Source organism: Carcharodon carcharias, chromosome 1 (assembly GCF_017639515.1).
Source record: "Carcharodon carcharias isolate sCarCar2 chromosome 1, sCarCar2.pri, whole genome shotgun sequence".
Classification (NCBI taxonomy): Eukaryota; Metazoa; Chordata; class Chondrichthyes; order Lamniformes; family Lamnidae; genus Carcharodon; species Carcharodon carcharias.
Genome location: NC_054467.1, coordinates 262,360,815 through 262,382,783, shown reverse-complemented (window position 1 = coordinate 262,382,783; position 21,969 = coordinate 262,360,815). Strand labels below are relative to the sequence as shown.

General features: G+C 48.5%; 1 protein-coding gene across 3 annotated transcripts in view; it reads right to left on the bottom strand.

Annotated features, from left to right (window-relative positions):
• LOC121283354 (matrix metalloproteinase-21-like) overlaps window positions 1-21,969 on the bottom strand; it is a 197,795-nt gene that overhangs the window by 30,277 nt on the left and 145,549 nt on the right. For 2 of the 3 annotated variants that reach the window (XM_041197855.1, XM_041197840.1), the window contains exons 2-6: window positions 17,990-18,301; window positions 9,957-10,980; window positions 7,203-7,342; window positions 5,975-6,119; window positions 3,850-4,107 (exon numbers count right to left, since the gene is read on the bottom strand). In XM_041197855.1, coding sequence (XP_041053789.1) covers window positions 3,850-4,107; window positions 5,975-6,119; window positions 7,203-7,342; window positions 9,957-10,980; window positions 17,990-18,148 — 1,726 coding nt within the window. In that variant the 5' untranslated portion in view covers window positions 18,149-18,301. The remainder of the gene's footprint in view (window positions 1-3,849; window positions 4,108-5,974; window positions 6,120-7,202; window positions 7,343-9,956; window positions 10,981-17,989; window positions 18,302-21,969) is intronic. The other variant, XM_041197846.1, reaches the window with a different exon arrangement.

Here is a 21,969-nt window from a genome sequence, read left to right as displayed (position 1 = left end):
TGCCTTCCTAATCACTTACTCGACCTGCATACTAACTTGTTGTGATTCATGTACCAGGACACCCAGATCCCTCTGTACCTCAGAGTCCTACAGTCTGTCTCTATTTAACTAGGATACTGCTTTTCTATTCTTCCTGACACAGTGGACGAGCAGGCTCTCCATTACAAATCCTAAACATTTATGTTAAACGCTTTTCCTCATGTTGCCCCTGATTCTTCCGCCAATCACCTTAAGTTAGTCCTCTCTGCTTATCAACACTTCAACCATTAGAAGTAGTTTCTCTCTATTTACTCTACCACTCATGACTTTGAACAGCTGTATCAGATCTCATCTCAACCTTCTCTTCCCCAAGGAGACCAACCCCAGCTTCTCCAGTCCATCTGCAATTTTGAGATCCCTCATCCCTGGAATTAATCTCGGAAAACTATTCTGCACCTTCACCAAAGCATTCACTTCTTCCTAAAGACTGGGGCCCGGAAATGCACACATTATTCCAGTTGAACCAGTGTTTTCCAAGACTACCTTGCTTTTGTACTCTGTCTGTAAAGCTCAGGGTCCTATAAGCCTTATTGACTTCTGCTTTGTTAACCTGTTCTTCCATCTTCAACGATTTGCAGGAACACCCCAGCTCTCTCTGTTCCTGTCTGCCCCATCACATTATACCATTTAGCTCATTTTGTCCCTCCTCATTCTCAAAATATACCACCTGACAGAGTTTGGAGCTGAGTTTTATCTGCCATGTGTTCACCCATTCCACCCCAGGTTGTCCATGTCCCCTAGAGGTCCATCACCATTCTCCTTACTGCTTATTACACTTCCAAAATTCATGTCAACTACAAATCTCAAAACCATGCATAACCTTCTACCCCTTTCTCCCTTACGTACTTGGGGAGATGGTGGCATAGTGGTAATGTCACTGGATGAACGCTCTGGGGACATGGGTTCAAATCCCACTACAGCAGCTGGTGGAATTTAAATTCATTTAATAAAGTCTGGAATTATAAAGTTAGCCTCAGTAATGGTGACTGTAAAATTATCAATTGTTGTAAACACATTGTTTCACTAATGCCCTTTAAGGAAGGAAATCTGCTGTCCTTACCTGGTCTGGCCTACATGTAACTCCAGACCCACAGCAATGTGGTTGACTATTAACTGGACTCTGAAATGGCCTAGCAAGACACTCAGTTCAGGAACAAGTGCCAGCCTTGCCAGTGTTGCCCACATTCAATGAAAGCATAAATAAAAGTTATGTAGTTAGAGTTTCCTTTAAATGCATCAAAATTAGGAAGAGAGTGGGATAGCTTTCAAAGGGCTGGCACAGGCATAATGGGCTGAATGTCCTCCATGTGTCCAAGATTGAGTGCAGGAGGAAGAGTCAACAAGAGCTCCTGGTCCTGATGGAGCCTGTGATGAATGGTAGAAGCTGTTAACCATGATGTCCATCACTCCTGCCAATGACCTCTCAGCAAGGCCAGGACTGAGCAGAGCTGTGATGTCCCTGTGATCCTCCATGAAGAGGGACCTGTTGAGGGAAAGGTTTCTAAGGGCTGCTGGGGGTACTTGTGGAGCAACAGATGGGAAAAAGTTGGAGTGAAAGAGGAACAGGAGTGTTGGCAGAGCTGGAGAGTGAAGGAAGAGGATATAGAGGAAAGAAGATGGTGCTTCAACATTGGAACCAATGTGTAAGGTGGTTATTAACGGCTACTGTTATAGCCATCAACACCACTGATCCACTACCAAAGGAAGAGGCCTATCTACACCATGTGGCAGTGGAAGGGATCCACCCCTCATTGATATACAAGGAAATTAATTGCTCCATTTGGATTGTGTGCAGTGGGAGTGAATGGGAAGGGGTTTGGGTCCATTGGGATTGTGTACAGTGGGAGTGAATGGAAGGGGTTTGGGTCCATTTGGATTGTGTACAGTGGGAGTGAATGGGAAGGGGTTTGGGTCCATTGGGATTGTGTACAGTAGGAGTGAATGGGAAGGGGTTTGGGTCCATTGGGATTGTGTACAGTAAGAGTGAATGGGTCCATTGGGATTCTGTTCAATGGGAGTGAAGGGGAAGAGGTTTGGGTCCATTGGGATTGTGTACAGTGGGAGTGAGTGGGAAGGGGCTTGGGTCCATTGGGATTGTGTACAGTGGGAGTGAGTGGGAAGGAGTTTGGGTTCATTGGGGTTTTGTACAATGGGAGTGAATGGGAAGGGGTTTGGTCCATTGGGATTGTGTACGGTGGGAGTGAATGGGAAGGGGTTTGGGTCCATTGGGATCGTATGCAGTGGGAGTGAATGGGAAGGGGTTTGGGTCCATTGGGATTGTGTACAGTGGGAGTGAATGGGAAGGAGTTTGTGCTCATTGGGATTCTGTTCAATGGGAGTGAATGGGAAGGGGTTTGGGTCCATTGGGATTGTGTATAGTGGGAGTGAATGGGAAGGGGTTTGGGTCCATTGGGATTGTGTACAGTGAGAGTGAATGGGTCCATTGGGATTCTGTTGAATGGGAGTGAATGGGAAGGAGATTGAGTCCATTGGGATTCTGTTCAATGGGAGTGAAGGGGAAGGGGTTTGGGTCCATTGGGATTGTGTACAGTGGGAGTGAATGGGAAGGGGTTTGGATCCATTGGGATTGTGTATAGTGGGAGTGAATGGGTAGGAGTTTGGGTCCATTGGGATTGTGTACAGTGGGAGTGAACGGGAAGGGGTTTGGGTCCATTGGGATTGTGTACAATGGGAGTGAACGGGAAGGGGTTTGGATCCATTGGGATTGTGTACAGTGGGAGTGAATGGGTAGGGGTTTGGGTCCATTGGGATTGTGTACAGTGGGAGTGAACGGGAAGGGGTTTGGGTCCATTGGGATTGTGTACAGTGGGAGTGAACGGGAAGGGGTTTGGGTCCATTGGGATTGTGTACAGTGGGAGTGAACGGGAAGGGGTTTGGGTCCATTGGGATTGTGTACAGTGGGAGTGAACGGGAAGGGGTTTGGGTCCATTGGGATTGTGTACAATGGGAGTGAACGGGAAGGGGTTTGGGTCCATTTGGATTGTGTACAGTGGGAGTGAATGGGTAGGGGTTTGGGTCCATTGGGATTGTGTACAGTGGGAGTGAATGGGAAGGGGTTTGGGTCCATTGGGATTGTGTACAGTGGGAGTGAATGGGTAGGGGTTTGGGTCCATTGGGATTGTGTACAGTGGGAGTGAATGGGAAGGGGTTTGGGTCCATTGGGATTGTGTACAGCGGGAGTGAATGGGTCCATTGGGATTCTGTTGAATGGGAGTGGAGGGGATTGGGTTCATTGCGATCCTGTACAGTGGGAATAAAACTGAGGGTTGCGTTTAGTGAGACTCTCTACGGGGCAGTCACTAAAAAAAAAAATCTGTAAATAAAAAGCTCCATAAAAGTGGCCATGCAATGTCAGATTGTCAATAAAACCCCCTCTGATTCAGAAACCCACTGTTCTTGCAACTGCAGTCTCAAACCAGCGAGACTCTTAACTGGGCTATGAATGGTCTAGTGAGAATCTCAGTTGTATTAACACCCTCCCAGTACAGCTAGGGGTGAACTATAAATGGCCCCGATATGTTCAGTCAAAATTGTTTAATGCAATAGCTCTGCTGGAATGAGCTTAACAAGCAACACCTGACATTAGGAATTCAGTCAAGTTTTATATCAGTTTTCCTTCAAATTTCTCTTTCTCTTAACAAGGTAATTCTGGCTCCTGAAAGGAAATCCAATGATTCACTTTTTAAATCTTCATTGCACATCCCTCCCACCACCGCCCAAGAGCCTTCTAGATCCCTCGGAGGTTTGGAGCATTAGGGACGCTCACATCAAAAGGGTGAACGGCCTCACCTTTAAAGAAGAGAGTTACATCCTTATTCCATGTCCAGATGTGAACAAAGCCGTCAATGTTGGAGGAAGGAAGACCTCGCCAGCCAACCACCAATGGGATGGGATCTCCGTACCGAGTCCTGTTGAAGCGGTTTTCGTACATCCAGTACCAACTGTGTCGTAAGAAGTAAGTGTTGAACCGATAAGTTGCTTCGCCAAACTCGTTCTCCTCTCTCCGCACCCAGTCAAACACTGTGTTAAAGCTGCCTTCACAAACTCCTGAAGCAGGGAACACAAGTAGATATTTCAGTTCATTACTGTCAAATTCTCATATCCTCTGCAGAATTACTCGTCACTTTTTAACCACTTGGATTTCATTTGGATTGGGTTTGGACCCATCCACTGAAGCCATCAATGTTAATTTACTCCCAGCCCACCCACAGTCAAATTCTTCCATTGACCCCCAGCGCTAATGCAAGAAGCTCGACACCATCCAGGACAAAGCAGCCCCGCTTGATTGGCACCACATCCACAAACATTTACTCCCTCCACCACCGACACACAGTAGCAGCAGTGTGTACCATCTACAAGATGCACTGCAGGAATTCACCAAGGCTCCTTAGACAGCACCTTCCAAACCCATGACCACTACCATCTAGAAGGACAAGGGCAGCAGATGGATGGGAACACCACTGCCTGGAAGTTCCCCTCCAAGTCACTCACCATCCTGACTTGGAAATATATCGCCGTTCCTTCACTGTCACTGGGTCAAAATCCTGGAACTCCCTCCCTAACAGCACTGTGGGTGTACCTACATCACGTGGACTTTTATTCCCCCCACCCCCAACTCTTTCATGGCTAGGCCAGCATTTATTTCCCTTCCATGATATTTCCAACTCAGGACAGTGAGTGGCTTGGAGCGGAACTTGCACACGGTGATGCGTCTGCTGTCCTTCTTAAGGATGGGAAGTAAAATCCTGGCCTGGCCAGACCAGCTCCGTCCACATCCTGTGAACGAATAGAAAGAGTTGATCAGTGAGAACCGCCCTCTGCCCTTTGAGGGGTGGGTTGCACGGTGCTCTCACTTGGCAGCGTGAGTTTCGGACATCGGGGAATGAGGAATATAATCAACACTGTGTCATGTTAGAGCAATGTACACCAAATCCCCAGTACGTCAACCCCCAGTCTCTGGAGGAATGTAGAATTGATCCTTAATGCAAATCTGGATATTAAACAGCTGACATGTTCTCCAGCTAGTATGAGTTGTAACATCATATAGAAGTGGAATCTCATTGGCTGTACTGTGGAAGAAACCCACTGATTAAATCTAGCCTGTAACTTACTCCCGATCATGTCAATCACATTTTTACTCAGCGAGTTAGGCTGTAGATTTTTGTGCAGCTATCGATCTCAATAAGGAATCTGTTAAGGCGGATAGACTTCCCTTGGGAAACGTGATCGAGGTTACACTGAGTCATGCCACGCTGGCTGATGTCAAACTCCCTCAGAAGCCTTTGAAAAACCAACTCATTAGCTAATTAATTAACTAGCAAGACAGGCAGCCAACTAGGCAACCAATGATATAATCGGTTAACTGGCCAATCAATCAACAAATAGCACTTTTCACATCCTCAGTGCTTTAGAACCAGCGAAGTACTTTTAAAGTGTGGTCATTGTTGCAATGTAGGAAAGGTGACAGCCAATTCGTACACAGCAAGATCCCACAAACAGCCCTCTTGTTTGTCGAAGGATACATCTTAGCTCAGGACGCTGGGGTGAAATCCTCAGTATTTTTTAAAACATCTTTTACATCCGCCTGAGAAACCAGACAGAACCCTAGTTAAATGCTTTACCAAGCAATGGCACCAAAGACAGTGCAGCACTCCCTCAGTACCGCACTGGAGTGTCAGCCTCAAATTCATGGAGAGGGGCTTCAAGCCAAGGTAAAAACCAACAAATCAGTTGATTAGCTAAGCAAACAGTAACCAAGTAACTATTCAACTAACCATTCAATCAACCAAAAAACCTCAATGTCAATAAACTATCAGACTAACTAAGCAATCACTCACTCACTCACTCAATCCATCAGTAACCAAGCCTATGAACTGAACGATCAGTGCCAACATTGGAGGTTCAGAAAACATACCGTATATCTGTTGAATGGCTTTCCGATCATGCCAGTCCAGCTCCAGATCTTTTGAATCCTGCGGGATGTAGTTTGGGTGCATTATGGAGCCAGGGCGTCGGATGTGGGATAGTCCCAGAACATGACCAATTTCATGGACAGCCACCTTTGCAGGAAGAAGAGATTAAACCACAATTCAACAGAGCCAAGATGAGGGCTGTGAGATCAGTGAGGTAGTGGACTTCACTCAATACACTGAGCTCTGGAGGGAAGAGTCACTCTGACATTCTCCATCCCACCGTGAGAAATCTCAAACACCTCATTAGCCACTAACCTCACTCTTACTTTCCAACATACAATGGGTGGACTTCCTCACCTTAACTATTCCTGCTCCCTGCAGTTCCTGATCCAAACTGCAACTGGGAATCTCCATGTTTTCTCACCCTCAGTCCACACCCTAAATTTAAGGGAATGAACTTCCTTTCAAAAACACTGACCAGGAGAACATTAACTGCTCTGTCCGCCACTCTATTCCATATCTTCATTATTCCAGAATAATCAATTCAGGGCTATGGGGATTGACTAGCTGGATAGCTCTTTCAAAGAGACAGCACCGGCACAACTGACCGAATGGCCTCGTTGTGCACTACAGACACCACGATTCTAATTTGCTCCTAAACTCGAGCCAATGACTGTGGGCTGTCAGGCAGGTTGACGCTTGTGTCTTACATTGCTGTGTTCACAGTACAATGTGTTCATTCAGATAAAAGCAAAATACTGCAGATGCTGGAAATCTGAAACAAAAACAGAAAATGCTGGAAAAACACAGCATCTGTGGAGAGAGAAACAGAGTTAACATTTCGAGTCCGTATGACTCGTCTTCAGAGCTAAAGAGAAGTAAATAAATTTAATAAATTCCATCGCATTTTTGCTTCTCTTTAGCTCTGAAGAAGAGTCATACGGACTCGAAACATTATCTCTGTTTCTCCCTCCTAGGATGCTGTTAGACCTGTTGAGTTTTTCCAGCATTTCCTGTTTTGGTTCCAATGTAATCTTTACTGTCAGTGCCACCTTACAGGTAACTCACAGGCAAGTGACCTAGAAACTTCAGATATCAGGAAGTTATGTTAAAAATGGTTAATGACAAGTGACCTCATATAAATAGCAGGAAGAGATCAGATAGAAACAGCCAGTGACAGGTAGTGAAGAGGGGAGCTGAATCGTTAATGGATTAGCGATGGTCAGTAACCGTCAGTAAGCTGATCCCTTCACTGCTTGAAGGTGTGACAAAATGCTCATCGTCGTCAAAGTGCACATCTCCCAGACGCCAGGCGTGTGCGTACTCCTGCCCTGTCCCATCGAAGACCTGGGAGCAGCCCAGGTGCCTCTCTGTGAAGAAAGGAAACAATCAGTCTAAAGGCTGTACACCTCACCAATACCCACTCTGATATTAGCTGGAGATGTGGCTCACTCCCATCAAACCTCCCTCTTGAATGTATTACCATGATAATCATTGACTCCACTCATTAGACCTCCCAGCCTGAAGGCTCCATCACAGTGGGCATCACATTGAGATTCCTGTTCCACCATCATCTGATGCCTAACAGGCATCTCATCCATTGAAGGCCATCCCACCTGCACCTGTTTGATGGGGACAGTGTAGAGGGAGCTTTACTCTGTATCTAACTCCGTGCTGTACCTGTCCTGGGAGTGTTTGATGGGACAGTGTAGAGGGAGCTTTACTCTGTATCTAACCCCGTGCTGTACCTGTCCTGGGAGTGTTTGATGGGGACAGTGTAGAGTGAGCTTTACTCTGTATCTAACCCCGTGCTGTACCTGTCCTGGGAGTGTTTGATGGGACAGTGTAGAGGAAGCTTTACTCTGTATCTAACCCCGTGCTGTACCTGTCCTGGGAGTGTTTGATGGCGACAGTGTAGAGGGAGCTTTACTCTGTATCTAACCCTGTGCTGTACCTGTCCTGGGAGTGTTTGATGGGGACAGTGTAGAGAGAGCTTTATTCTGTATCTAACCCCGTGCTGTACCTGCCCTGGGAGTGTTTGATGGGGACAGTGTCGAGGGAGCTTTACTCTGTATCTAACCCCGTGCTGTACCTGCCCTGGGAGTATTTGATGGGGACAGTGTAGAGGGAGCTTTACTCTGTATCTAACCCCGTGCTGTACCTGTCCTGGGAGTGTTTGATGGGGACGGTGTAGAGGGAGCTTTACTCTGTATCTAACCCTGTGCTGTACCTGTCCTGGGAGTGTTTGATGGGGACAGTGTAGAGAGAGCTTTACTCTGTATCTAACCCCGTGCTGTACCTGTCCTGGGAGTGTTTGATGGGTCAGTGTAGAGGGAGTTTTACTCTGTATCTAACCCCGTGCTGTACCTGTCCTGGGAGTGTTTGATGGGGACAGTGTAGAGACAGCTTTACTCTGTATCTAACCCCGTGCCGTACCTGTCCTGGGAGTGTTTGATGGGGACAGTGTAGAGGGAGATTTACTCTGTATCTAACTCCGTGCTGTACCTGTCCTGGGAGTGTTTGATGGGGAGAGTGTAGAGGGAGATTTACTCTGTATCTAACCCCGTGCTGTACCTGTCCTGGGAGTGTTTGATGGGGACGGTGTAGAGGGAGCTTTACTCTGTATCTAACCCCGTGCTGTACCTGTCCTGGGAGTGTTTGATGGGGACAGTGTAGAGGGAGCTTTACTCTGTATCTAACCCTGTGCTGTACCTGTCCTGGGAGTGTTTGATGGGGACGGTGTAGAGAGAGCTTTACTCTGTACCTAACCCTGTGCTGTACCTGTCCTGGGAGTGTTTGATGGGGACAGTGTAGAGGAAGCTTTATTCTGTATCTAACCCCGTGCTGTACCTGTCCTGGGAGTGTTTGATGGGGACTGTGTAGAGAGAGCTTTACTCTGTATCTAACCCCGTGCTGTACCTGTCCTGGGAGTGTTTGATGGGGACAGTGTAGAGAGAGTTTTACTCTGTATCTAACCACGTGCTGTACCTTTCCTGGGAGTGTTTGATAGGGAAATTGTAGAGGGAGCTTTACTCTGTATCTAACCCCGTGCTGTACCTGTCCTGGGAGTGTTTGATGGGGACAGTGTAGAGGGAGATTTACTCTGTATCTAACCCCGTGCTGTACCTGCCCTGGGAGTGTTTGATGGGGACAGTGTAGAGGGAGCTTTACTCTGTATCTAACCCTGTGCTGTACCTGTCCTGGGAGTGTTTGATGGGGACGGTGTAGAGGGAGATTTACTCTGTATCTAACCCCGTGCTGTACCTGTCCTGGGAGTGTTTGATGGGGACTGTGTAGAGGAAGCTTTACTCTGTATCTAACCCCGTGCTGTACCTGTCCTGGAAGTGTTTGATGGGGACGGTGTAGAGAGAGCTTTACTCTGTATCTAACCCCGTGCTGTACCTGTCCTGGAAGTGTTTGATGGGGACGGTGTAGAGAGAGCTTTACTCTGTATCTAACCCCGTGCTGTACCTGCCCTGGGAGTGTTTGATGGGGACAGTGTAGAGGGAGTTTTACTCTGTATCTAACCCCGTGCTGTACCTGTCCTGGGAGTGTTTGATGAGGACAGTGTAGAGGGAGCTTTACTCTGTATCTAACCCCGTGCTGTACCTGTCCTGGGAGTGTTTGATGTGGACAGTGTAGAGGGAGCTTTACTCTGTATCTAACTCCGTGCTGTACCTGTCCTGGGAGTGTTTGATGGGACAGTGTAGAGGGAGCTTTACTCTGTATCTAACCCCGTGCTGTACCTGTCCTGGAAGTGTTTGATGGGGACAGTGTAGAGGGAGATTTACTCTGTATCTAACCCCGTGCTGTACCTGTCCTGGAAGTGTTTGATGGGGACAGTGTAGAGGGAGATTTACTCTGTATCTAACCCCGTGCTGTACCTCTCCCAGGTACAGATAGTTCCCTAATGGATTCCAATGCTTTGAATTCCGAGCAGAGATGTATGTTGTGCAAAAATGAGAATGTTTGAAGATTCCTCACTTGTTCCAAATCCTAGTTTGATGTCTATCTCTGAGGCAGGTGACGTCAGATCCTCTTCAAATATCAGGGGTGTGACCTCACTCCACATCCGAAAGGCTAATTTCAGGATCATCTTCTGGTCGTCTATTGTCAGCTGGGAGCTGTAGCCTTCATCCAGAATGCGCCACTTCAGTTTGGTCTTTGTGAAGGCCACCATTAGGGAGTTGTTTTCTAGTGAGTCTGAGGAGTCTCGCTTCCTCCTCAGGTTGTCCACCAGCCACCGTATGAAACGTGTTGTGTGGCCAAGGCCGGGCATGGCACCATCCCATGAGCCCTCTGTGCTGCTGGACTGACTCTGGTTGGAGCTCCTCGCACCATTGGGTTGACTTTGGTTGAAGGTGGCCACTTGCTTGGGCTGGGCTTGGCCGGAGATCTCTGTGGTATTGGGTTGGGCTTGGCTGGAGTCTGTCGTTTGGTTGGGTGATTGGCTGGGGATTCCTGTGGCATTGGGCTGGGCGTTGTGGTGGGTGGGCTGCAGACCCTCGGGCTCGATGCCAAGGTGGGAGGTCCCCAAGTGGCGATGTTGAGCTCCGATGGGGGCAGTCTCCAGTTGGCTGGGTCGGTTCACACTGGTAATTGCTGTGATGTTACTGCCCGGCCTGAAATGATCAGTCGGCACAGTGTATCCCAGGGCAATGCTGAGCCCCATGGTGCCATTCAGACTGTCTGAGCCATTACCATGGGCCTTGTGATCTGGGACTCCGCATCGAGGCATGTTCATGGCCTCTTTGGTAGCGTCGTCCAGGATGCCGGTGACAGGTATCCCATTGGCTTTCTGAAACCTCAGGAGAGCGCTGGTGTACTTAGTCAGCATCTGCTGGGACTCCTCCTGCCCTTTCACATGCCTTCGGCTATAATGTCCTTCCAATAGGAGCCCCGAGATGTCCAATGGAGAGCGGTCATCATCCAATGGGACTGAGACACCTTGGTAGGCTAAATCCTCCCAGTTCACCGGCTCTGTCCACCCATATTTGTCGAGGTATTCCTAAAGGAAAATCACAGAAAAATTTCTCTCAATAGGCAAGGTGAAATTGACGCTGTTAATTTAATCAGACATGTGAGTGGATAGAAGAGATGCTTTCGAGATAGCTGAGTTCCTCCAATTCTGGCATCTCGAGCATCTCCAATTTTCATTGCTCCAATAATGCTGGCTCTGCATTCACTTACCTGGGCCCTAAGCTCCGGAATTCCCTCCCTCCATCTCTCTACTTTCTTCTACAAGGTGCTCCTTAAAAATGATCCCTTTTTCTAATTCATTCACAGGATGTGGGCTTCGCTGGCTGGGCCCAGCATTTATTGCCCATCCCTAGTTGCCCTTGAGAAGGTGGTGGTGAGCTGCCTTCTTGAACCGTTGCAGTCCATGTGGTGTAGGTACACCCACAGTGCTGTTAGGGAGGGAGTTCCAGGATTTTGACCCAGCAACAGTGAAGGAATGGTGATATATTTCCAAGTCAGGATGGTGAGTGACTTGGAGGGGAACTTCCAGGTGGTGGTGTTCCCATCTATCTGCTGCCCTTGTCCTTCATGATGGTAGCGTCATGGGTTTGGAAGGTGCTGTCAAAGGAGCCTTGGTGAATTCCTGCAGTGCATCTTGTAGATGGTACACGCTGCTGCTACTGTGCATTGGTGATGGAGGGAGTGAATGTTTGTGGATGTGGTGCCAATCAAGCGAGCTGCTTTGTCCTGGATGGTGTCAAGCTTCTTGAGTGTTGTGGGAGCTGCACTCATGCAGGCAAGTGGGGAGTATTCCATCACACTCCTGACTTGTGCCTTGTAGATGGTGGAAAGACTTTGGGGAGTCAGGAGGTGAGTTACTCACTGCAGGATTCCTAGCCTCTGACCTGCTCTTGTAACCACAGTATTTATGTGGCTAGTCCAGTTCAGTTTCTGGTCAATGGTAACCCCCAGGATGTTGATAATGGGGGATTTAGTGATGGTAATGCCATTGAATGTAAAGAGGCATTGGTTGGATTCTCTCTTGTTGGAGACGGTCATTGCCTGGCACTTGTGTGGCGTGAATGTTACTTGACACTTGTCAGCCCAAGCCTGGATATTGTCCAGGTCTTGCTGCATTTGGACATGGACTGCTTCAGTATCTGAGGAGTCATGAATGGTGCTGAACATTGTGCAATCATCAGCGAACATCCCCACTTCTGACCTTATGATGGAAGGAAGGTCATTGATGAAGCAGCTGAAGATGGTTGGGCCAAGGACACTACCCTGAGGAACTCCTGCAGTGATGTCCTGGACCTGAGATGACTGACCTCCAACAACCACAACCATCTGCCTTTGTGCTAGGTATGACTCCAACCAATGGAGAGTTTTCCCCCTGATTCCCATTGACTCCAGTTTTGTTAGGGCTCCTTGATGCCACATTCGGTCAAATGCTGCCTTGATGTCAAGGGCAGTCACTCTCACCTCACCTCGAGAGTTCAGCTCTTTTGTCCATGTTTGAACCAAGGCTGTAATGAGGTCAGGAGCTGAGTGGCCCTGGCGGAACCCAAACTGGGCGTCAGTGAGCAGGTCATTGCTAAGCAAGTGCCGCTTGATAGCACTGTTGATGACCCCTTCCATTACTTTACTGATGATGGAGGGGACACTAATGGGGCGGTAATTGGCCGGGTTGGATTTGTCCTGTTTTTTGTGTACAGGACATACCTGGGCAATTTTCCACATAGCCGGGTAGATACCAGTGTTGTAGCTGCACTGGAACAGCTTGGCTGGGGGTGCAGCAAGTTCTGGAGCACAAGTCTTCAGTACTATTGCCGGAATATTGTCAGGGCCCATAGTCTTTGCAGTATCCAGTGCTTTCAGCTATTTCTTGATATCACATGGAGTGAGTCGAATTGGCTGAATCTGGCATCTGTGATGCTGGGGACCTCTGGAGGAGGCTGAGATGGATCATCCACTTGGCACTTCTGGCTGAAGATTGTAGCAAATGCTTCAGCCTTATCTTTTGCACTGATGTGCTGGGCTCCTCCATCATTGAGGATGGGGATATTGGTGGAGCCTCCTCCTCCAGTGAGTTGTTTAATTGTCCACCACCATTCACAACTGGATGTGGCAGGAACTTAGATCTGATCTGTTGGTTGTGGGATTGCTTAGCTCTGTCTATCACTTGCTGCTTATGCTGTTTGACATGCAGGTAGTCCTGTGTTATAGCTTCACCAGGTTGACACCTCATTTTTAGGTATGCCTGGTGCTGCTCCTGACATGTCCTCCTGCACTCTTCATTGAACCAGGGTCGGTCCCCTGGCTTGATGGTAATGGTAGAGTTGGGGATACGCTGGGCCATGAGGTTACAGATTGTGTTCGAGTACAATTCTGCTGCTGCTGATGGCCCACAGAGCCTCATGGATGCCCAGTTGTGAGTTGCTAGATCTGTTTGAAATCTATCCCATTTAGCACAGTGGTAGTGCCACACAACACGATGGAGGGTATCCTCAATGTGAAGGTGGGACTTCGTCTCCATGATGACTGTGTGGTGGTCACTCCTACCGATACTGTCATGGACAGATGCATCTGCAGCAGGCAGGTTGGTGAGGATGAGGTCAAGTATGTTTTTCCCTCTTGTTGGTTCTCTCACCACCTGCCGCAGACCCAGTCTAGTAGCTATTGTCCTGTAGGTCTTGGCCAGCTCGGTCAGTAGTGGTGATACCGAGTCACTCTTGGTGATGGACATTGAAGTCCCCACCCAGAGTACATTCTGCACCCTTGCCACCCTCAGTGCTTCCTCCAAGTGATGTTCAACATGGGGGAGCACTGATTCATCAGCTGAGGGAGGGCGGTACATGGTAATCAGCCGGAGGTTTCCGTGCCCATGTTTGACCTGATGCTATGAGACTTCATGGGGTCTGGAGTTGATGTTGAGGACTCCCAGGGCAACTCCCTCCTGACTGTATCCCACTGTGTCCCCACCTCTGCTGGGTCTGTCCTGCCGGTGGAACAGGACATACCCAGGGATGGTGATGGTGGTGTCTGGGACATTATCTATAAGATATGATTCTGTGAGGATGACTATGTCAGGCTGTTGCTTTACTAGTCTGTGAGACAGTTCTCCCAATTTTGGCACAAGCCCCCAGATGTTAGCAAGGAGGACTTTACAGGGTTGACAGGGCTGAGATTGCTGTTGTTGTTTCTGGTGTCTAGATCAATGCCGCATGGTCTGTCCGGTTTCATTCCTTTTTTGTGACTTTGTAGTGGTTTGATACAACTCAGAGTCAGCCACATTGCTGTGGGTCTGGAGTCACAAGTAGGTCAGACCAGGTAAGGATGGCAGGTTTCATTCCCTAAAGGACATTAGTGAACCAGACAGGTTTTTACCACAATCAGCAATGGTTTCATGGTCATCATTAGACTTTTAATTCCAGGTTTTTATTGGATTCAAATTCCACCATCAGCGGTGGCGGGATTCGAACCCGGGTCTCCCGAGCGTTACTGTGGGTGTCTGGTTCACTAGGTCCAGCGACAATACCTCGACATCATCCCCTCCCCATTGCTCCAAGCTTTTGCTCAGCTGGTTTATCTGGCTCGGTGTCAGATTGTTTCTGTGAAGAGCTGTAGGATGTTTTGCTACATAAAGTTCACTGTGGAAGTTGTAAAATTGAATTCTATAAAAACCATAGCAAAAACCAGGTTGTGGTTAATAACCCAACTTGTTCTGGTATTGTCCCAACCCCATGAATAAAGAATTTAACAATGCCTGTACACAGGGGAGATGGAAACCCTCCGGTGGAATTGTCAGGCACAGGCTGTGACGGAGTGGGACTTCATGTCAATAGGTGAAGGCAGGACAAGAGTGGACTAGATTTGGAGGAAGATAGTGGTAATATCAGTGGACTAGTAATCCCGGGGCCCAGGCCAATGCCCTGGGGTTGTGAGTTCAAATCCCACTATGGCAGCTGGTGTAATTTAAATTACATCTGGAATATAAAGCGAGTCTCAGTAAAATCGTGACCATGAAACTATCATCGATTGTTGTAAAAACCCATCTGGTTCACTAACGTTCTGTAGGGAAGGAAATCTGCTGTCCTTACCCGGTCTGACCTACATGTGACTCCAGTCCCACAGCAATGTGGTTGACTCTTAACTGCCCTGTGAAATGGCCCAGCAAGCCCACTCAGTTCAAGGGCAATTAGGGATGGGCAACAAGTGCTGGCCTTGCCAGTGACACCCACATCCCATGAAAGAATGTAAATTAAATTAAGATTCAAAGTGAATATGTTGAGAACACTTGCATTTCTACAGTGCCTTTCAAACTCTTTCCGGTGATGAAGTTCGATTGAAGTAAGCTGAGTCACTATTGTGATGCAGCAAACATGGTGGAAGGGTTGTGTAAGCAACACTGTGATAATGAGCAGTATTTTTGGAGGTGTTGGATGAAGAATAAATATTGGCTGAGGAAACTGGGAAGAACCAAAATCGTGACCCTGAGACCTACTATAACAACCGAAAGAGGCAGATAGGGCTTCACTTTCACGTCCTATACAAAAGACATCATTTCTGTCCCACTCTCTCCCCACAGCACTCTATCAAACCCAAACTAATCCCAAAGGGTGGGGCAGTGGGATGAGTTTGGGATCGATACAGGGCTATGGGGAGAGAGTGAGGTAGTGGGATTAGTTTGGAATTGATACAGGGCAATGGGGAGAGAGCGGGGCAGTGGGATTAGTTTGGGATTGATACAGGGCTATGGGGAGAGAGCGGGGCAGTGGGATTAGTTTGGGATTGATACAGGGATATGGGGAGAGAGTGGGGCAGTGGGATTAGTTTGGGATTGATACAGGGCTATGGGGAGGGAGTGGGGCATTGGGATTAGTTTGGGATTGATACAGGGCAATGGGGAGAGAGTGAGGCAATGGGATTAGTTTGGGATTGATACAGGGCGATGGGGAGAGAGCGGGGCAGTGGGATTAGTTTGGAATTGATACAGGGCTATGGGGAGAAAGCGGGGCAGTGGGATTAGTTTGGGATTGATACAGGGATATGGGGAGAGAGTGGGGCAGTGGGATTAGTTTGGGATTGATACAGGGATATGGGGAGAGAGTGGGCAGTGGGATTAGTTTGGGATTGATACAGGGATATGGGGAGAGAGTCGGGCAGTGGGATTAGTTTGGGATTGATACAGGGATACGGGGAGTGAGTCGGGCAGTGGGATTAGTTTGGGATTGATACAGGGATATGGAGAGAGAGTGAGGCAGTGGGATTAGTTTGGGATTGATACAGGGCTATGGGGAGAGAGCGGGGCAGTGGGATTAGTTTGGGATTGATACAGGGATATGGGGAGAGAGTGGGGCAGTGGGATTAGTTTGGGATTGATACAGGGCTATGGGGAGGGAGTGGGGCATTGGGATTAGTTTGGGATTGATACAGGGCAATGGGGAGAGAGTGAGGCAGTGGGATTAGTTTGGGATTGATACAGGGCGATGGGGAGAGAGCGGGGCAGTGGGATTAGTTTGGGATTGATACAGGGCTATGGGGAGAGAGCGGGGCAGTGGGATTAGTTTGGGATTGATATATGGATATGGGGAGAGAGTGGGGCATTGGGATTAGTTTGGGATTGATACAGGGATATGGGGAGAGAGTCGGGCAGTGGGATTAGTTTGGGATTGATACAGGGATATGGGGAGTGAGTCGGGCAGTGGGATTAGTTTGGGATTGATACAGGGATATGGGGAGAGAGTGGGGCAGTGGGATTAGTTTGGGATTGATACAGGGCTATGGGGAGAGAGTGGGATACTGGAATTAGTATGTGATTGCTGTGGGAAAGAATCCTCAGTGATGGGCCAATGGGCTGTAGCCAAATAATCCTGAGTCTCGGGGGTTGTGCTTTCATTTCCTGTGTGATGGTCCCACTGAAATCAGAAATATTTCAAATAGTCAACCAATTCTCAGGCGGTCTCTCTGTTACCCGAGACCAATGGCTGCGACACATTGGCAGTTTGAGGGTTAAATCTGTTGTGGCAGTTTGAGGGTTAAATCTACTGGCCTGGTAATCCAGAGACCCAGGGTAATGCTCTGGGGACCTGGGTTCAAATCCCACCACGGCAGGATTGTGAAATTCGAGTTCAATTAAAATCTGGATTTAAAAGTCTGATGTAACCCACGGAGACATCGATTGCTGTAAAATTCCATCTGGGTCACTAATGCCCCTTAGGGCAGGAATCTGCTGTCCTTACCCGGTCTGGCCTACATGTGACTCCACAGCACTGATTCTTAAATGTATCAACCACAGCAACGTGGTTAACTCTTTAATGCCCTTTGAACAAGCAATTAGCGACGCCCACATCCCACATCCCAAAAAAATAGAAGCAAAAAGACCCAAAACAAAGCAGCGGGGCTCAGTGCAGAGGGTTAGGACTGAGAAGCAGAGAGGTTATTTTCAATAGAAGCTTGGTGCGAGCAGACTGTGAACAGTTCTGGTCTCCATGTCCCAGCAAGGACACCGAGGCACTGGGGGGGAAGCTGGAATAATGATTTACCGGAATGAACCCGGGACTGAGAGGTTAGACCCGTCAGGAGAGATCGACCAGGCTGGGGGCTCCCTCCTCCAGGAATCAGAAGAGTGAAAGAGGGGGTGTCCGGATAGATGTCCTTAAAATTGTGAAAGGTTTTGATCAGGCCGACTGGAGAAGGTTATTCTCACCAGCAGCCGAGAGGGGAACTGGGGACCGTCAGTGTGAGATCATTACTGACGGATTCAATCGGGAATCCCGGAGAAACCTCTTTACCCGGAGAGTGGGGGGGAGGGGGGGAATGTGGGACTCGCTACCTCAGGGAGTGGTTGAGGCAAATCGTGTTGATACATTCCCGGCAGGGGGGGAAAGGAATACCGGGTTATATTGATGGGGTGAGATGAAGAGGGATGGGAGGGTCTTCATGTTGTGCCATAAACACCAACAAGGACCATTTGGGTGAAATTGCTGTTGCTCTGCTCTCAGTAGTTTCCAGTTTGATGTAATCTTTGTGTAATCCCGGGACGTTCTGTGACATACCTGGGCTGATTTGGTGGTCAGGACTGGATGAGCCCGTGTCCATACCCTCTCCTGGATATCAGAGTGGTCGCGGCTGTGATAGACCTTCTCAGCCACGCTCATCGCCAGGAGCCAGAGATGGAGGCCCAGGGACAGCACTTCAGCCCTGAGAGGCTTCATGGTCCGTACTGCTGGATGACAGTTGTCCACACAGCTCTCGATTTCTCCCCAGGTTGACAGGACGGGTAACTTCACTGTGATAAATGCTTGGCCGATGACAGTGGGTTCTCCCAGTCACGTCTCCAACTCAGCTCCTGTCTGAGAGGCAATGGTCTGTATGAGAGAGGAAAATCCTAAAGATGTGAGAGCCAAACCATATGATACCAGCGAGGGGTTAGCATTGCCTGTTGTGGATTATCAATGTCCCAGAACCAGACAAAACACAGCAAAATCTTCAATTAATCTATCCCACAGCAGCAAAACACCTCAAAGTGCAGTGAATTAGAAAGAACACAGGAACAGCTCAAGACCATTCAGCCCCTCGAGCCTGTTACACAGGAACAGGAGGAGGCCATTCAGCCTCTTGAGCCTGTTACACAGGAACAGGAGGAGGCCATTCAGCCTCTTGAGCCTGTTACACAGGAACAGGAGGAGGCCATACAGCCTCTCGAGCTTGGTGCAGGGCAATAGGATGAGATAATTTAGCACCTGGAGTCTGATCTAATTCTTGACTCCATTTGACCAGCCTTAGTTTCGTGAGACTTAATACCCTTAATCAATCTTAGCTTTCAAATTTTCAGTTGACCATCATCCTCATCAGCTGTTTTGTGGGTTGGTGGGTTTGGAGAAACATCCCCTTTGTGTGAGGAAGTGCTTCCTGATATCCCCCCTCAACAGCCTGGTTTGAATTTTAAGATTCTGCTCCCGGGTTCTGGACCCCCCCCTACCAGAGGAAATAAGTTTCTCTCTACCAACGCTATCAAACCGCTTAGTCATCTTAAACAGCTCAATTAAATCATCCCTTACTCTTCTACACTCAAGGGATGACAAGCCTCAACTGTGGAACCCATCCTTATATTTAACCCCTTTGAAGTATAATTATTCAGTCACACAACAAACAAGAAATACACTACACACAGTCACACATTTACACCCTACAGTCAGACACACTGTGACGTATACACACACACACACACACACACACACACACACACACACACACACACACACACACACACACACACACACACACACACACTACACCGCACTACATTCGTGCCACACAAGTGCCAGGCAATGACCATATCCAACAAGAGAGAATCCAAACATCATCTCTTGACATTCAATGGCATTACCATCACTGAATCCTCCACTAACACATCCTGGGGGTTACCATTGACCAGAAACTGAACTGGACTAGCCATATAAACACTGTGGCTACAAGAGCAGGTCAGAGACTAGGAATCCTGTGACGAGTAACTCACCTCCTGACTCCCCAAAGCCTGTCCACCATCGACAAGGCACAAGTCAGGAGTGTGTTGAAATATTCTCCACTTGCCTGGATGTGTGCAGCTCCCACAACACTCAAGAAGCTTGACACCATCCAGGACAAAGCAGCCCCGCTTGATTGGCACCACATCCACAAACACTCACTCCCTCCACCACCGACACACAGTAGCAGCAGTGTGTGTACCATCTACAAAATGCACTGCAGGAATTCACCAAGGCTCCTGAGACAGCACCTTCCAAACCCACAACCACTACCATCTAGAAGGACAGGGGCAGCAGATAGATGGGAACATCACCACCTGGAAGTTCCCCTCCAAGTCACTCACCATCCTGACTTGGAAATATATCACCGTTCCTTCACTGTCGCTGGGTCAAGACCCTGGAACTCCCTCCCTAACAGCACTGTGGGTGTACCTACACCACATGGACTGCAGCGGGTCAAGAAGGCAGCTCACCACCACCTTCTCAAGGGCAACTAGGGATGGGCAATAAATGCTGGGCCCAGCCAGCAAAGCCCACATCCCATTGCTGAATAAAAGAATACACACATCCACATACAAACTCTACAAAGACAAACACACACACACACACACGCACACACACACACACATGCACACACACACACACACGCACACTCACTCCATACACACACACCATACACACACACACACACACACGCACACTCACTCCATACACACACACACACACACACACACGCACACTCACTCCATACACACACACACACACACACACACACACACACTCACTCCATACACTCACTCCATACACACACACGCACACTCACACACACACACACGCACGCTCACTCCATACACACACACACACGCACACACACACACACACGCACGCTCACTCCATACACACACACCATACACACACACACACACTCACTCCATACACACACACACACGCACACACAAACACACACGCACGCTCACTCCATACACACACACCATACACACACACACACACACTCACTCCATACACTCACTCCATACACACACACACACACACACACACACACACTCACTCCATACACACACACACGCACACACACACACACACACTCACTCCATACACACACTCCATACACACACACATGCACACACACACACACACGCACGCACTCACTCCATACACACACACACACACACGCACGCACTCCATACACACACACACACATGCACGCACTCACTCCATACACACACACACACACACACTCACTCCATACACACACACACACACACACACACTCCATACACACACACACACACACACACACACTCACTCCATAAACACACACACACACACACACACGCACGCATTCCATACACACACACACACATGCACGCACTCACTCCATACACACACACACACACACGCACGCACTCACTCCATACACACACACACACACACACGCACACACTCACTCCATACACACACTCCATACACACACACACACACACGCACACTCACTCCATACACACACACCATACACACACACACACACACACATTCACTCCATACACACACTCCATACACACACACACACACACACGCACGCACTCACTCCATACACACACACACACACACGCACACACTCACTCCATACACACACTCCATACACACACACACACACGCACACTCACTCCATACACACACACCATACACACACACACACACACACACTCACTCCATACACACACTCCATACACACACACACACACGCACACACTCACTCCATACACGCACTCCATACACACACACATGCACATGCACACTCACTCCATACACACACACACACACACACACACACACACACGCACACTCACTCCATACACGCACTCCATACACACACACACACACACACTCACTCCATACACACACACACACACACACGCACTCACTCCATACACACACACACACACACACACATGCACACACTCACTCCATACACACACTCCATACACACACACACACACGCACACTCACTCCATACACACACACCATACACACACACACACACACACACTCACTCCATACACACACTCCATACACACACACACACACACACACACACTCACTCCATAAACACACACCATACACACACACACACACACGCACACTCACTCCATACACACACTCCATACACACACACACACACACACACGCACACTCACTCCATAAACACACACACACGCACACTCACTCCACACACACACACACACACACACACACACTCCATAAACACACACACACACACACACACACACACTCCATAAACACACACACACACACACGCACACTCACTCCATAAACACACACACACACACACGCACACTCACTCCATACACACACACACACACACACACTCACTCCATAAACACACACCATACACACACACACACACGCACACTCACTCCATACACACACTCCATACACACACACACACACACACACTCCACACCACA